General features: G+C 36.1%; 1 protein-coding gene and 1 long non-coding RNA gene across 5 annotated transcripts; one reads left to right on the top strand and one right to left on the bottom strand.

Moving 5' to 3' along the window:
• Positions 1 to 693: 693 nt before the first annotated feature.
• Positions 694 to 13,940, bottom strand: LOC412273 (probable chitinase 10). 3 transcript variants are annotated; one of them, XM_026444020.1, is made up of 29 exons: positions 13,810 to 13,940; positions 11,637 to 11,955; positions 11,159 to 11,409; positions 11,022 to 11,075; positions 10,323 to 10,933; positions 10,059 to 10,244; positions 9,834 to 9,978; positions 9,380 to 9,739; positions 8,777 to 9,267; positions 8,487 to 8,715; positions 8,204 to 8,392; positions 7,815 to 8,115; positions 7,473 to 7,714; positions 6,398 to 6,753; positions 6,009 to 6,329; positions 5,774 to 5,942; positions 5,491 to 5,702; positions 5,065 to 5,401; positions 4,589 to 4,993; positions 4,210 to 4,512; positions 3,933 to 4,144; positions 3,582 to 3,860; positions 3,307 to 3,492; positions 2,935 to 3,223; positions 2,497 to 2,849; positions 1,999 to 2,418; positions 1,365 to 1,841; positions 1,048 to 1,173; positions 694 to 959 (listed from the first exon to the last, which is right to left on the bottom strand). In XM_026444020.1, the coding sequence occupies exons 2-29, from the start codon at positions 11,951 to 11,953 to the stop codon at positions 801 to 803; spliced, it is 7,980 nt and encodes a 2,659-aa protein (XP_026299805.1). In that variant the 5' UTR covers positions 11,954 to 11,955; positions 13,810 to 13,940; the 3' UTR covers positions 694 to 800. The 3 variants fall into 3 exon arrangements, with proteins under 3 accessions (XP_026299805.1, XP_006570346.2, XP_026299806.1); XM_006570283.3 differs by having other exon boundaries at positions 6,398 to 6,750; XM_026444021.1 differs by lacking the exon at positions 13,810 to 13,940 and adding an exon at positions 12,392 to 12,410.
• On the top strand, positions 12,440 to 16,353 carry LOC102656252. 2 transcript variants are annotated; one of them, XR_003305795.1, is made up of 5 exons: positions 12,440 to 13,052; positions 13,117 to 13,518; positions 13,749 to 14,296; positions 14,380 to 14,869; positions 14,960 to 16,353. It is a non-coding gene; the product is annotated as an uncharacterized LOC102656252 (long non-coding RNA). The 2 variants fall into 2 exon arrangements; XR_003305794.1 differs by lacking the exon at positions 13,117 to 13,518 and having other exon boundaries at positions 12,499 to 13,052; positions 13,749 to 14,300.
• Positions 16,354 to 17,479: the final 1,126 nt, after the last annotated feature.

Below are 17,479 nucleotides of genomic sequence, written 5' to 3'. Positions count from 1 at the left end.
TGTTTATAGAAATTGCATTAATATTATAATACGCGTGTACTTGTGAGTTTGATTAAAGATTGTCTTTTATAGAATGTATCAAATCTATATTCTTTTCATTTTTAATTTATTTTGTTTTTATAAAATAATAAAAAATTTTGTCATCCAAAAAATAATATTTTGTTATTTTAATTTTCCTTTAATCCTTAATCACTTCACAGTTTTTTCTTCTTTTTTCATAAAAACGAATTAGCAATCAATGTTTGTAATGAATCAAATTATTGTACAATTCTTATTTTCCGATTTATTGTAAATAATGTTTTTCTTTAACGAGTTAGCTAAATCATTAAAGAAAAAAGAAATGTAAATATAGGATACATGTTTCCTTTTCTTAAATTGTATATTTTATATGCTATGTTAATTAAATACATCTTCGTCTAAAAACATTAGACGAATATGTATTTAATTAACATAGCATATAAAATATACATACAATTAACATTACTCGTTGCAAACATATTATTATATCACGAATCGGAAGATAACATAGATCAAATCCTATTTGATCCTATTACAATCTTGCACGATTAGAAATCATAATACAATATGAAATCGTCAAGATAAATCCTTTTTTTTTTTTTCCTTTTTTTCTCTCTAAATCATATTGCAAAGTATTTGTAACTTCGTGCTATACAGTATTTACATTGACTAATATGATTTATGAACGATCTGAGATTTATTGTTATCCGTGAAAGTGGAACACAATGTAAATGAATTGTTATTCGTGAATCATTTGCATATTTGTTCAAGATACGTGTATCTCAAGTACAATCCATTCTGAGTTCTCGTTCTCCTCTAATTCCTTGGCTAAGCGCTGTTGTTAAAGGATACTTTCCACAACCACACTGATTTTTAAAGTCGTCCAAATCCAAGGACCAAATAAGAGCACCGCCAAGATTTAAATCTCTTATGAATTTTGCCTGAAGAAAATATATGAATATATGTTTATACGTATGAATGATAAACGTTTATCTTAAATTTATTGCATCATTTATAGACGTCAATTACTTTTTGCATTACGCTTGATATATCCTCGTAACTGACCCATTGATCATTTTTCGTAGCATACGGTCCAACCAAATTCTTCGGATCTTTAATAGCCGTCCAATTTTTATTTTTCACATTGTCGCATATCTATGAAAATGTAAACGTAAAAGGAAGAACATTCAGTTTAAACTTCGAACGTAAAAATAACATCGCAATTTACATAAAAGAATTTACGATAGTAATTTGCATTAAATACTTACTAAGTGTGTTATATAATCATTTATGTATAGTACATACTATATATAAAGTGATTTACTTATCAATCGATGAATTCATACCTCGTAATAAGCAAGCATGCCAGGTGATTTGGTAAAATCGCCTGTATATCCAGGTCCAGAAACTTTCACGTTAAAGCCTGGCTTTTCATTTCTCTGCGATTTCCTCAATAATGTGAAACTCTGTCCGTATGTTGGTACACCCATTACGAGCTTATTCGATGGCACACCTTGTTCTAGCCAATAAGTTATAGAAAAGTTCACGTTTGAGTATTTGGTTTGTTCATTTGGGTTATGATAAAGCGGCGCAACGTGGCCAGTTTTACTCTCTAAATTAGAATGATAATCGTAACTCATAACGTTCATCCAATCAACGTATTTGATTAATGCTGGAACATCATAAGCTATATCGATAACTTCTTTGCTAGCAGAAACTGCAGTAGAGAGGAGCAATCCTTTAGATTTCAAGGCTATGTTCAGTTCCTTAAGCAAAGCTGCAAAAGCTTCTCTGTCGCTCAATGGACCACGAGTACAATCAACCTGTAAAATTGAAAATTAAAACATTATATATAACATTATAAAAGTAAAATAACCGTAATTTTTAACAACAATAACAATTAAGTTAGAAACGATAAATGATAAATTTACTTATTATTAAAATATTTTATTTGTTACATTTTTGCATAATTATTTTTACCTCCCAACATACTGGATACTCCCAAAGAAGATCGAGGCCATCGAAACCATGATACAGAATGTAAAGAGAAACATAACGTGCAAATTTCAGTCGATCCACCGGATTGTGCGCCAATCTACTATATTTGTTGTTCTTCGATTCTTCCCAGCCTCCTAAACTAAGTAAAATCTTTATCCCGTTTCTATTTTTAATATCTACCATTTTATCAAAGAATTCCTTTTGGCTGGTACTCTGAGGAGTTTGTATGATTAGTCGTTCCGGATCCAACTTGATGGGGCCAAAAACGATATGGGTACATAAATTCGGGTCGATATCTTCGGGTAGAAATTGCCCTGCTCCGGATCGCTTTCTTCCCCACTTTGTTACGTAACAAATTACTTTCTTCTTGTCCGTTTCTGGAGCGAAGATTAATTGATTGGACTGGAAATTTAATTTAGATTTATAAAAAAGAAAGGAAGAGAAAGATTCGTAAAGATTAGAATAATTTCAACTGTTCACCTGACGTTGGGAATTTTTACACTTTGTGTTCTCAGGCCAGTCGCAACGGTTCTCGTTCCAGTAAAGACCAGGAGGACAAGAGTGTTCAGTGAGCTTTCCAAAATTGCACAGGAAGTATTTGGAACAATCCTTTTTGTGGGGGACGAATACACGACCACCGCAATCTTCTGGCGAAGTGCCTATTAATGGTGGTTCAGCTTCTATTTCGATAGTATCATCAGTGTCGTCGGTGCACGGATCTGAGGTCGTTGGTGGTAAATACGTTGGTCTTTGGGAAGTGGTAGCTTCCCAACTTGGTTGTTCACTAGTCGTTGATTCCATGCTGGTTTCACCGATATCGATTGTCATAAATTCTATTTTCAAGATTTATCTTCATTTTACTTTAATTTCTCTCATTTTTATTTAATAAATGAAATTTCAATTTTAAAAACCATTTACCATTCGTCACTGGACATAATGGGCCTTTGGGATAATTTCTTAGAACTCTGTTCATGGTTCTCAAAAGTGGACTAGGTTCACAGTTGCATCTATTTTTGAAATCGTCTAAATCAAGGGCCCATACCATGCCACCACCCAGATCAAGATCCTTTATAAACTCTGCCTTCAGTTTAATTTGTCTGGCATCGTCAAAACTAACCCATTGATCACCTTTAAACGCATACGGGCCTATACGACGTTTCTTGTCTTGGACGACGGTCCAACCTTTCTTCAAGGTTCTTTCGCAAATCTGTAATTGTCCAGAGATAAAAGATATGTCTATAAAAAAATCTACGACGGAAAGTTAGAAAAGAGAAAATGGAAAATACTTACTTCGTAATAGGAAAGGAAGCCTCTCGCTTTTGTTGCTTCTCCGGCTTCACCACCGCCATAAGTTGGCGCATTTAATCCCCTCTGTGTTCTCTCAGCTAAAGAAAAAGATTGACCGTACAAGGGTGCTCCCATAACAAGTTTTTTCGCCGGTGCACCTTTCTCAATCCAATAATGAATAGAGAAGTTCTGTAAAGTAAAAAAAAAAAAAATTATGTAAGAGTTACTCGTATCACATTCATTTATCATCGATAATTATAACATAAAGTACAACATACAGCGTTAAATGTCGGCTCCCAATCATTGGGTAAGTAATACAAAGGCGCTACATGACCGGTTTTTTTGTCCCATTGACCATGATAATCGTAAGTCATTACAGATATCCAATCCAAGTATTTTGCCAAGGTTGGCACGTCATAACCCGTGTCGATAACTCGTTTGCTGGGAGAAACGGCAGCAGATAATAACAATCCTTTTGGTTTAAATTTCTCACTCAACTCTCTCACTAAACTGGCAAACCCTTCCTTGTCCGATGCTGGACCCTTGTTGCAATCAACCTAAAATTTGTTCACTCGTCTTTAATTATCTTAGAAATGAGAAATTATAATAAATATATCATGTTATTTCACCTGCCAACAGACTGGATATTCCCAATCTAAATCCAACCCTTCGAATTGGTATTTTTCGATAAATTGGATCACGTTCTCTATGAATCTTTGTCTAGCCGATGGCGAATTCACCAGACGGCTGTACTTGTCACCTGCTGAATCATTCCATCCTCCGATAGCCATCAACACCTTTATACCCTTCGATTTTAACGCTGCTATTCTTTCGTAGAATTCTGAAAAAATTCTGAAGATATAGCGATCCATATAGATGAAAGGGAAACAAATCTTTAATAGTTACTGTTGTCTATGTCGGCCCATGGATCGTGCGATTTTATCCTTAACCGAGATCCATCGAGTACCGCGAAACCGTAGAGAACATGAGTACACAAATCAGTATCCACGTCTTCCGGTAAGAACTTCCCTCCTTCTTGACGATACCAGGCCCAATTCGTAAAATAACAAATTACTTTAAAACTACTTTCAAATTGCACCGGATCCGTCGAGGTCGACGATGGTATAGGCGTTTCAACAGTAGTGGGAGCTACCGTGAGTGTCATTGCATCTTGCTCTAAATCCTCCACTGTGATCGACGGTTTCTCAGCTGCAAAACAAGATATTTAATCGATAAAAAGTGAAAAATTACAAAACGAAGAAAAAAATATGAAAGGAAAGATTACGTTTCTCATCTTTATCCGGTGGATTAGCCAATACTTTTTGAATTGTATGCATTAAAGGATGCGGCCCCTCGCCGCAACGATCCCGGAAATCATCGAGATCCAACGCCCATACCATTCCACCACCAAGACCCATATTCCTGATATACTCGGCCTTCCTTCGAATCATCTCTGCGTCATCGAAACTGACCCATTGATTGCTTTTGTACGCATAAGGGCCCATTCTATGTTGCGAATCTTGAACGACGTTCCATCCACGATTCCGTATCCTATCGCAAATCTCGTAATAGGACAAGAATCCAGAGGCTCGAGTAAATTCTCCTGCCTGACCACCGCTGGCTGGTACGTTCAATCCTGTACCCGCGCTTGGATCGTTTATGGAGAACGATTGTCCGTACAGTGGCATTCCTGTTATCCAAATAAATCAATTAGATAACTGATTTGTGTTTTCAATAGAAAGAATATGTATATATGTATACCCATAACGATTTTTCTACGAGGAGCTCCTTTGGCGATCCAATAATTAATAGAATAGTTTGCATTGAAGTAATAATAATCATCGTTGGGATGGTAGTAGAGAGGCGCAACGTGGCCAGTTTTTTTATCCCATTGACCGTGGTAATCGTAAGTCATCACTGCGATCCAGTCCAAGTATTTGGCGAGGGCAGGAACGTTGTAACCTTTGTTAATCACTTGTTTGCTCGGTGAAACCGCGGAGCTTAGTAACAAGCCTCTGGGCCTTAGCTCGTTACTGAGCTCTTTCAGTAAATCCGCGAAACCTTCTTTGTCTGAAGATGGCCCTTTCCTGCAATCAACCTACGACAAGGGTACAATATATTATAATTGGTGCAATATTCTAGAGAAGAGAACTCAATGAGAGATTAATTTTTAGAATCTGAACATACTTGCCAGCAAACTGGGTATTCCCAATCTAAATCAAGTCCGTCGAAATCGTATTTCTCTATAAATTGGACTGCTTGCTCGATAAATTTCTTCCTGGCCGTGGGATTGTTCACCAAACGGCTATACTTATCTCCAGCTGAATCGTTCCAACCACCGAGAGCGAGGGATACCTTCAATCCTCGTTTCTTGTACGCGACTACACGCTCGTAAAATCCTGCTCGAGAAAAATATAAAATATTTATACTCTTTTAGAAATATTCTTTTAGGAAAAGAATCGTTTCTTACGGTTGTCGTAATCGGCCCAAGAATCGTGAGCTTTAATGATTAGATCCGAGTAGTCCAAAACTGCAAATCCATAGACGATATGAGTGCACAGAGTGTGATCAATGTTTTCAGGAACATAACGACCGACGCCTCTTCTGTACCAAGCCCAATTCGTGAAGTAACACACGATCTGAGTGAGAGATTATCATTAAAGAGATTTGGATTAATTCATTGAATGACGACAGTGATTACTTACTTTGTAATACCCGGACAACGGAGAAACTTTTTCAGGATGTATCACGGCCGATGACAAGGTGGTTGTTGCTTGCGTGGTCGTTGTCGCTTCCCAAGGTTTCTCAGTGCTCGATGGACGAATTGGTTTATTGCCTGAATCTTGCTCGTCTGTCGGCACAGAGTTGTCCTGACAATTGGCTCTGGACGGCCAGTCGCATATACGAGTCCTCTGATTAAAGTGGAGTCCAGGAGCGCAACGGAACACCTCATACCGACCCCATAAACATGCCTTGAAACTTTCGCAATCGCCTGGAACGCTGGAGTAGCTTTCAGGAGTGCATGGCTAAAAGAAAAAAGGAAAAAATGTAATCCTTTATAATTTCAACACGTGATGACAAAGTGATATGTTACCATGGACTTGATATCCGTTGCAGTCAACGGAGCTGTCTTCTTAGGTTTCTCGATGCAAGGATTCTTGAACGCCCAATCGCACATATTTTTTTCTTTATTCCAATTCAATCCTGGCCCGCATTGCTGAGAGATTAAATTACCATTCACGCAAATACTGAAGCTCGTGCAGGAATTTGGATAGGAGTAATACTGGCCGTGCACGCAATTTTTTTGAGGTCTCTCGTTCATCAAGATCGGTTTCTGAGTGGTAGAGGACGACCATACCGCCAACGTGGATGGTTTCTTTGCGGTGGTGGTGGTGGTTTTAACGGTGGTCGTCGTGGTCCACGATCCAGGTCTCTGGGTAACAGAACCTACTTTAAAGAACAAAATGTTGCGTTTAGGTTTATCATATCAAGTTTTACAATTACTTCTGTTTCTTCGTGTCTATATACCTATGCCAAACAATTGGGATGTCTTATGCACTTGCATCGAGGCAGAATCTATCAAGATTAAAATTAAAATTACGCGAATGACATGGAATGGTGTCATTCTCTTTTTTTTTTTCCTCAGCAAGGAAATAAACACGTAGAAATAGTGATACTGAGTGTCGCAGAGAATCGAATGATTTATAAAGGGGAGATGTTTGTCTGGAGGCGGTTGGTGGAAAAATATGCGCAGGAGTGAAGATGATTACTGCCACGCGCGAATAAACAGGTTTACGTTATTGCCAATGAACCGATACGTCTGTTAACGACAACTCCTGAAGAAATTACTATAGAATCGTTATTGAAAGCAGGAATTCAATTTTCCTGTGTAATATAATTACTCATTATTTGTACATTTCAGCATAAAAATTCAAAGTATTTGATGAACGTTATTTTTAAAAATGAAAATCAATTAATAATGAAGGAAGAATTTAGCATAATGTGTGTAATAAAAAAGATACTATTACATAATTATTATTACATAAAAAAAAAAATCCAACATCTACGTTTTTTTGTTCTTTAAATTAAAAAAATGTTTCTTCGATGAACAAATATACATGTATATATATATATATATATATATGTATATATAGATAAAGCAGTCTTACCAGTTTCCACTTGACATTTCGCTGCAGCTGGCCAATCGCAAATGCTTCGTCTTGCATCCCAATGCAATCCGGGCGCGCATTGTTCGCGTTGCAATTCGCCAAGCACGCATCTAAAGTAGTTTTTACAACTTTCAGGGTCTGGTACATATTCTCCTATCATACACGATGTTCCTGGCTTTGAAGAATCCGTTGGTTTTTCCACATTTTCCGTTACTTCCGTTAATTCCACTGTTGATGGCTGTCTTTAATTTTATGATAAAAGATATAAATTTAAATGAAAAACTTACAAGTTTTATTATAATGAATAACATATTTATTTAGATGAAATTAGAGATTTAATACTTGGTTGAAGTCCACGTGTTGGTGGATTGGGTCCAAGAGATTGTAGTGCTGCTAATAGTCGTTGTGTCTGGCTTTTTGCTTGGTTTCCAAGTCCAAGTGGGCCAGGTTGTGCTCGTATGCTGAGTGCTTGTGCTTGGCTTTTCAGTCCACGTTGGCCACATGGTTGGTTTAGTCATGGGTATGGTTGGCCGTGGAGTCTCTTCCACGGCATCACTATGAGTTGTCAACGTTGGAGGTTGAGGTGTAATTGGTTCTTCTGGTCGTTGGCATCCTTCAGAAAATTCCTTGTTTTTTAAACGGCCTATAATTGTAAATATAATTACACAGACGTATTACAACAGGTAATAATTGTTTAAATTTAAAGAAAATATATCTAATGATTCATTTACCTAGTGCACGATTTATACTCTTTAATAATGGGAACGATTCCGAACAGCAACGATTTAAGAAATCGTCCAAGTCTACAGTCCACAGTGTTGCACCTCCATAACCACTTTGTAAAATGTATTCACCCTTCGCGTAGACACTTTCCCGATCATCGTAGCCCACCCATTGGTCTCTGAGATAAGCACTTGGTCCTGAAAAATTTTTAAGATCAGTTTAAAATCATTTCATGGAAGAATAGAAGAGTGATTTTTCTTTTTTTATATTAGATTCATTCATTCATTTCACCTAAACCAGTTTTCCAACCCTTGTATTTGATTCTATCACAAATTTCATAATAAGCCAGCATCCCAGGTTGCTTTGTAAATTCTCCAGCAGTTCCAGGACCAGTTGTTGGATCACCAAGATTTGCCAGATTTTCACTGGACAATCGATAAGCCTGTCCATACAAAGGTATCCCTACCAGAAGCTTTGATTTTTCTGCTCCAAGATTGACTAAGTACTCCATTGTAGAATTCTAAAAAAAGAAAAAATTTTCAATAATTGTTTTATAAAATGTAATGTATTATTGAACTCACAATGTTGTAGTACGGATTAATATCGGCAGCGTTTCCAAACAAAGGTGACAAATGCCCCGTTTTTGACTCCCAAGCACCATGATAATCGTACGTCATTACAGATATAAAATCCGCTATTCTCGAGATTTCTCGCACTTCGTAGGCCCTATCGATCACCTCTTTGTAGCCAGAAAAGGCTACAGCAAGTGTTAACTTTGGCTCTTGTTGGTCGAACGCATTTTTCAATTCCTGGATCAATTTGGTGAAATTGGGTTTGTCGGTGTCCGGCCCTTTTTTACAATTGCTTTGCCAGCATTTCGGATAATTCCATTCAAAGGAGAGACCATCGAAGTTATGCTTTTTTAAGAAGTTTATCGTAGCTGAAACGAACTTGCGACGAATAACACCGCTACTAACTAGACGAGAATATTTATCACCAGTGCTATCCGTCCATCCTCCTATAGCTAATAATACTCTTGATCCTTTCAAATTTGTCACCCGTTCATACAAATCTGAAAATATTTATTTATTTTAATAAATAAGGTTTAATCCTAATAAAACAAGCAGAATAACATGTAATTTTATTTTGAGAATCTATTTTGATAATTTAGTAAAATTATTTACTGTATTCTATGTCAGCCCAGGGATCCAACGGTTGAATAAGCAACGTATCAGGATTCAATCCAGCAAACGCATAAATTATATCGGTACATAGACGAGAATTTAGACGTTCTGGAACAAATAATCCATCTCCTTTGCGATATAACGACCATGAAGTCACGTAGCAAACTACCCGGGGACTCTTTTCCGACGTGATCTCTAAATGTTGCAATTTTTGTGACTCTCTTATCTCAGTCTGATAACGATCCCCTTGAATTCGATTAAATTGATCAGATTTACAAACATTCGAATTCGCTTTTATGCAACGACCATTGTTCGAATTAAAATATTTTCCAGGTCCGCATTGGCCCCGATATCGTACTCCTGTACACACAATGATAATCAGTGTAAAAAATATTGTCCATTAAATTTTCTTTTTTTTTTTTTTTATAGAAAAATTTACAATCAGATTATTTACCATTGTGACAAGAATAAAATCCTGAACAATTCTGGGGATCGATAGAGAGTCCATCTCTGGAACATTTTCCCAGTTGTGTCTCGTCGTAAAAGCCAATCGATTCCGTTGCAGCGTTTAACATGGGCCACGAGTTTCCGCAAATACCCTAACAGCAACATTTATTATTATTAATTTTATGTTAAGAGCGAATGCGAGAAATTAGAGAAGAGAAAATAATTTATTAACTTGAAAATCATCCAAGTCGAGAGACCACAAAGAAACTCCACCAAGCTTCATCGACCTAATGTATGCTATTTTGATTTTCATCGTCAACGGATCCTCATAACCAATCCATTGATCTCCACGTTTTATGTACGGTCCTTCTTCGTCTCTACCGGCAGTCCACAATCCATCTTCCAGTTTCTCACATATCTGGATGCAATGAGAAATATAAATGAAAAGAAACAATCTATTTTCAGGTTAAAAATAAATAATATCGAACAATATTACCTCGTAATAAGACATCCTTCCGTTTTTCTGCTTGTCATATGTATTCTCGATTCCTGGTCCAATGATAGGCGCGCCAGCATCCGTATAGTTCTCGAATTTCAATGTATACCCTTGCCCAAACACAGATAAACCAAGAACGATCTTTGATCTGTGTTCTCTCGGCACACGATCGATCCATTTGTTGGTCACTCTAGCTACGTATTTCAGAGGAGCCGGATGAAGTGCCAACTTTTCCCTTCTGAAAGTTGGATTGTCCCTCCACGCTCTCAGAAGAAGCAGATCGGCCACAGAACTAATTTCTTGATCCACCGGATCTTCTGGTCTTTGAACCACCGCAAGTACGTATTCTTGATCAACGAAAAACTTTCTAATCGTCCTCAACAACAGTTTCAAATCGTTCGAATGATTCGCCGATCCTTCCCAATCGATTTCCACTCCGTCGAAGTCGTGCGTTTGGAGAAAGTTCACGATGGATTTGGCAAATTTTTCACAATAACTTTTGGTTAGGTCAGAGAACAATTTTCCCCGACTTGAAACCGAGATCGAGATCGAAACGAGCACTTGCAACGCTGGATCCCTCGATCGATGTCCCGTTACTGTTTTGTATCCACCTATATTTGAATTGAACGGAATAAATTAACGGGACTCGGATTTTTAACGTATCTTTCCCGCGAAATAATTAATGATTTACAACTTTACCCTTGATCTCGTCATATTCGCGATCTTTCGAGACGATAACCATCTTCTCTGGATCTAAGAAAATTTTATTCGTCATTTATATGTATTTATTAATACGAGCATATCGATTCGATTTAATAATCGAAAAACTAAATTACCTAAAGTGGCTGCGATGTATATCAAATGGCTGCATCGGTGGTGTGGTATGGATTGAGGAAACAAAGAAAATGGTTCTGCTCTGTGTACCGCACTAGAGTCGAAATGGCAAACCACTTTTGGATTAATGATTTGTTCCATTCTTGTTAACGTTGGTGGAGCTAATGGCTCGATCCAAATCGACTCGTGATCGACGTTCCCAAAGAAGGGAGCTTCACGATGTTCAACGGCATCTCTTAAAGGCACTCGATCGCTAAAGCAACATAAATCATCCTTCATTGATTATCCAACGAACAAAAAGACAATGAAGAAAACACCGAGTAGCTCCATGTACACTTTCGATTCGCAATCTCGACACGCAATCGTTGATAAATTAATCATGAAAGATGATTATCGATCACTTACGAATGAAATAATTCGATATCGAAGATTATGTTTATGAAATAAGATATGTATTATTTACGTCTGATAAATACTGACTCTCTGAAATTCTGCAAGAGTAGATCATCGACTTGAGAATCGATCTTATTTGAGGGCAACGCTTCGACCGAATCGCGCAAAGGAAACCTTCGAGACCCGTAATACTTGTGAGTAATGGCGGGATTTAACGACGGCGAATCGATCATTGGTGGACCTTCGACAGCATCGCGTTGAAACAATGGCACGTTGATGATTTCTACGTCTGTTTCTTCTACAGAATCCCATGGAGGTGGTTGTAATATATCGGGTATTGTCTTTCGATAAGGTGGTCCTGCAGCTACCGAAGTCACGAAGATTAAGGTTAGCCAGAGAATCATCGCTAGAAGAAGAAGAACATTTTTCGAAATTACATTGTGAAAACGTTGAATAGAAATAACATAAAATTTTTATAGATCTTTTAAAAGCTAGGAACATCGGTAAATCTAAAGATTATTGGCAATAAAACAAAAATAATAATAAGTGAATCTAATCCATCATAATTGAATGATAATGATTAACATCGTTAAGTGTGTCTGTGTGTCGTTTAATTTTATTTCTTCTCAATATTAATATAATAGTTAAGAAAAGTGATTTTTGCTTTTTCTCTGTGAAAAAATTATAAAAATATTCACGTATGAAGGAATACAAAGTTATTGATCGAATCGGACGTAATTAGCAAATAACGTACAATAATAGATTAAATACCGAGACAGTGTTTGACAATTAATCTGACAATTACAAATTATCGTAATTAAAAGTAGATATACGTTACACACGTGCATCTGAAAACCAGAATTGCTGGATGCATCATTTGTGTGATGTGCGTGCAAACCTGTCCTGCACTTAAGACACGCGTGTACGGATACCGGAAAAGAAAAATATACGAAGAATGAGATATGCTTCGCATTATAACGATTCTGACTGTTGCGAACTTTTTTCGAGTTCAATTGCACTGATGATTGATCATATATCTTGAAAAACAATCGTTAATCACTCACAACTAACGAACGCTTAATATTTTTGTTTTGTTTTTTATCTCTTTACCGGATTTTTAACAAGCTCGAGACAGAATGTTTTCTACGGATGCATAGAATGTATAGTATGGTACTCGTAAATACATAATATCTCGAGAGACCTTGAAAGTGTTGAACATTTAAAGTTAATAATAAGGTAGAATTATTGTCCAATTAAGTTTCTTATTAATATTGGTATTTGCATATTTTTAGTCGAAGCAGCTTGTTTGATCGTTGTGCGAATCTTTAATCATCATATAACGCGAAAACGAAATTGGACGCGAGCATTGCTTGCTGATTCACTCGAGGACAAAGACACGCGCCGCTACTTGAATCCTCATGATAACGTTTAGCCATTAAAAATGCTACTCTCGTAGCTGGAAGTGACCGCAAAGAGGACAATGTTTGCCAGTCAAGCCGTCAGGTACTGATCTTCCAAAACAACGTTAATGACAATCTGATATTGTATTTTTTTTTTTTTTTCATAGATTCCATACTTGTTAAATGTACATACGAAATTTTAAAGAAGTTTTCATCGAGTTTTATCTTGCAATCTTATTTAAACAAGATAAAGATTATAAAATATCGAGTGATTTTTCAAGTGGATCAATAATGAAAGAGATTAAAGAGTATCGAAACGTTTAACGATCATTTAATAAATTGTTGAACATTATTCATTGTTTTTATCTTATCATCGGAAAATATGTTTCGATAAATTTTTGTTACATGCATAAGATCTTGTTGAAAATCTAAGAATTTTTTTGAATTAAAATTAAAAAAAAAAATCTGTCATTCATTTTATGGTAGAAAAATATATATAAAATAAACAAATGGATAAAATGTGATATTCCACAAACAGTTGCAAATGATTATTAAAATTTAAGATTAAGGTAAAATAATAATACATTTTTACTTTTTTACTATCTATTGTATTCAATGAAAACTTGTTGTTCCATTCTCTCTTTTCGAATTATATTATAATTCTCGTTAAACACAATCATCTCCAGAACTAAAATAAACAACATTGAAGAAAATTCGTAACTTTCGTATCGCACGTATTCTTTCTCTCGTTAAACAAAGACAAAACTCTGTTGATGATTATCTATTAAATTTCTTTCAGCAACAAGAGAAAGAAAGGAATAAAAATTTGATGGAAGAATAAGTGAAAGAATGGCACGAACCTTGCGAAGAGGGAATACGTTCTCCAAAAAAAATGAGCCGATCGTTGTGTGGCGATCGAGGTGTGAATGGTGGTCGATTCCAGCGTACTGGCAGCGATTGATGATTGAAAAGCCGCGAGAGCCAGGCCCCTCGACTCTCCACCGCGCTAGGTCGTCCGCGATGAATTTTTCAAAGCATACCACCCGCCTCGTGGGGAGGGCTAACTTGCATGAATCTGGTATTCTGAACGCGGCTGGACGCCCATATATACCTACTCCATCGTCGCTCCAGGGACCCCTCGGCTCCCGCACCCTACGGGAGGAGGCCCTGTCTCCGACGTCCTTGACCACGAAGAAAACCATCATGTACGTACACCAATTCTCGACCTTACACGCCACGGCAACGACACACCGTTGTCGTGATTTTGCTTGTGTGCGTGTTGCTGCATCTCTGCTTGTATCTCTCTCCAACAGTTGTTCGCGCCTTCTAATCTCTCCGCATGCGTAAGTGAGTAAATAAATGCGAATTTATCTTTTCCCCGGTTAACGATTTCTTCTCCTCGTTTTAATCCTGATTCCATTAATAATTAGGGAACAATCTGGAAACGGCTGCTTTCATGGAACGCAATTCATTAAAATTGTTTATAACTTGAAAGATTGTTTATACCATTGGATTGGAAAGGAAGAAAATTGATCAACTTTGTGATCAATGAGAGTATATAACTTGATCCTCCAAGTTTTCTGGAAGCAAAAAGCGGTTTGAAAGGAATTTTAAAAAAAAGTTTGTCCCATCAAATTCAAATTTGAATATACATATATATATCTGTGCTTTTGTTATTTTACAATACTCGAACCGGTTGTCCAAAAATTCAAATCGTATAAATTTACGATTTACAACCGGTTCTGGTTTAATGTATGGACGAGATTTTTTTTAATTATGTCCATTATTACGACACATTATAACCATTTTAAAAACTATTCCAAATGATTGATGGACATCTCTCACGAAATCGTTCGAGGTATGAAAATATATTCTATCATCCTCAAATTGGCACGATTGATTACATTATCAATTTCAAGGGTAAGCGGAGACGATATCGTATCGTATTCGTCAAATATATATCCAATGCGAAAAGATGTTTAAGATGTACATATTTCATTTTGCTTCTAGGATAATACGTATGCCATTCTCGTCCCTCTCTTTGACATACCTTGGCTTCAATGATGCTGGAAACCTGTTGGTATAAATATTTCCGCTGAATGAAATCCGCAAATTTATTATACAATAGAGATCAAGAATATGAAGAGATGAAATTACCATGTGTCACGAAAAAAACATCTTTTTTTTTTTTTTACAATAAACATCGGTTCAAAAATGTACAATGCACCTCTCATCGAGGTTTTCTATTGTATCCTCGGAGTAAAGACAGGAGAACGACTTTTATCGTATTCCAGAGAGAAATCGAACAAAAAAAGATAAAACGAGAAAAGGAAAAAATAGAATTCGAAAATAAAGAATTTTTAAATTCTATTATATTTTTATCGTGGAACGAAACTGGAAGATAACTAATTAGGATTTCTTCTCGAAGAACTTGAATTCGAGAATTGATTGCAGCCCGAGGATCTCTGTAGCATCCTATAAAAAAATAAGGCAATTTAGTGTAAAAATGCCGATGATTCGCCTTGAACTTGCGACCGGTTATTTTATCGACCTGTTTTCTAACAGAGAGAGAGAGAGAGAGAGAGAAAGAGAGGAAAAAAAGAAAAAAGAAAGAAAGATTGGAGAAGAAGCCCAAACTAAAAAAAACTTTTACAAGTAACAAATTTTTAATACTGGAATCGCGATTAGAAGAAGGGAAAGAAAGATAAAAAAAGAAGAAGAAGAAGAAGAAAGACGGGATGGGACTGGTATTCAAATTTAGAAAAATGTCAATAGGTGTTTAATTGTTTCTCATTCCTCCGAATGAATCCAGCGTGAAAGATCCAGTTTGTGCTCGAGGGCCAACACAGATTATTGGCGTGGTAGTCTTTGAGGTTCATTGGCATCGGGAAGTCAAATGTGTTTCGATACAGGTTGTATGAGTTTTTCGTACCGTAGAACCTGTTAAAGCGTTTTAAACGGCTAAACGGAATGCATAATTAAATCATATAGCTATAACTCGTATATGACAGACTACTATACACAAATAGATTTATATGTGGAAAGGATATGTAACATCATTACCTGCGACATAATCGTGGAAAGAATGAATGAAACGAGTGGAAATGGAGAAGAGGAAAGTCTGGAGGATAAGCCAACGATAAATTTTACTTAATTTTATCACGAGCCTTGATCTAATAGAATGATATATCGTGTCGTCCACCAGAAAGAAAAAAAAAACTCATTAATGCATTTTTTTCTTTCCAAAATTAATATTTAAGCGACCGTTCAAAATTTTCCCATGGATGTGTATGACACGAGAAAGCTATTAACAGAAAGGTAATAGATAATTCGACAGGCATAAACGTTGATTCGTTTCGTTCGTGCCATGTTTCTATCAATCTCCTGTGATTTATACAATGTACCTTGAAAAGTCGGAGAATCCTTGGTAAATTTATGGGAATCGTGTCGGTTAAAAAATTACTGTAGATACTTACAAAAAGAAGAAATGTCAAACTGCTTTTAATTTTTAATGTCATCTATAGTGTTAGATATTACTATGATTTCGTTTCGACGAAAATAAATAGGAAAGAAAAAGATAAATTTTACAAATATAATGAAAAAAATTATTCGACTTAGTTTGAAAGAATCGTGAAGCGCGAAGATATATACATTCGATGTCAAAGAAACTAAACTGTAACATGATCGACACATGGCTTCGAAGGATCTTAAGAATCAAGGCCACGACACCAGTCTCGAGTCAGCTTTCTGGTTACTGGTTAGTGACCCACACCTATCCCAGAGTGCGAAGATTTCGATTATCGTGCATGGACTATTGGAACTCCCTTCCTCTCCTTCCTCTTTTCTTCTCTTTCACTTCTTTTTGCCCTCTCATACCTCTATTTCTATTTCTTCGCAACTACTCAATGCGAAGGATATCGAACCTATCTTTATCATCTTTACGTAGGTGTCTCATGAATAAATACAATCCCTTAATTATTAAAACTAATATAATAGGATTGCATTAATTTTGCGATTACGATAAATATATATACTTTTCTTGTTTAGGTTTTTTTTTCTTGTTTTCTATTTCATATATTAAAATATCATTGACTTACTTATTTTTAAACGTTCAAAGAGAATATCTTTCTTGAGATTTTTATTCTTCAGAGATTAGTGAAATTTTCTTTGTACTTTTCAATATTTCTTTATAAGAATTGAAAAAGAACACGTGAACGTCAATCAAGAGCAGAAAGCATTGCAAATAAAATTGAACAACTAAAAAACTTCAATATTTTTTTTGCAGCATAAATATATACATATGTTCCCTTATCGCATCATTAACTTGAAAGCACTTGGATCGTAAATGTAGATAATGACGTTTGATCATTCACTACGTACATTCGTGTTATAGTAAGCTCGAATGTATAAACAGTGATTATTAATTTCCTTTAGCCAAATCCTTACTTGATTTTAATAACTATTTTTAATTTTTTTGATATGTAAGACAATTTAAGAGAAGAATCAATACTATAATTGGATCATATTGAT

The sequence above is a fragment of the Apis mellifera genome, linkage group LG11, assembly GCF_003254395.2.
Source record: "Apis mellifera strain DH4 linkage group LG11, Amel_HAv3.1, whole genome shotgun sequence".
In the NCBI taxonomy this organism is placed as follows: domain Eukaryota; kingdom Metazoa; phylum Arthropoda; class Insecta; order Hymenoptera; family Apidae; genus Apis; species Apis mellifera.
Note: the sequence above shows the minus strand (reverse complement) of the source record. Positions and strands in the feature narration are given on the sequence as shown.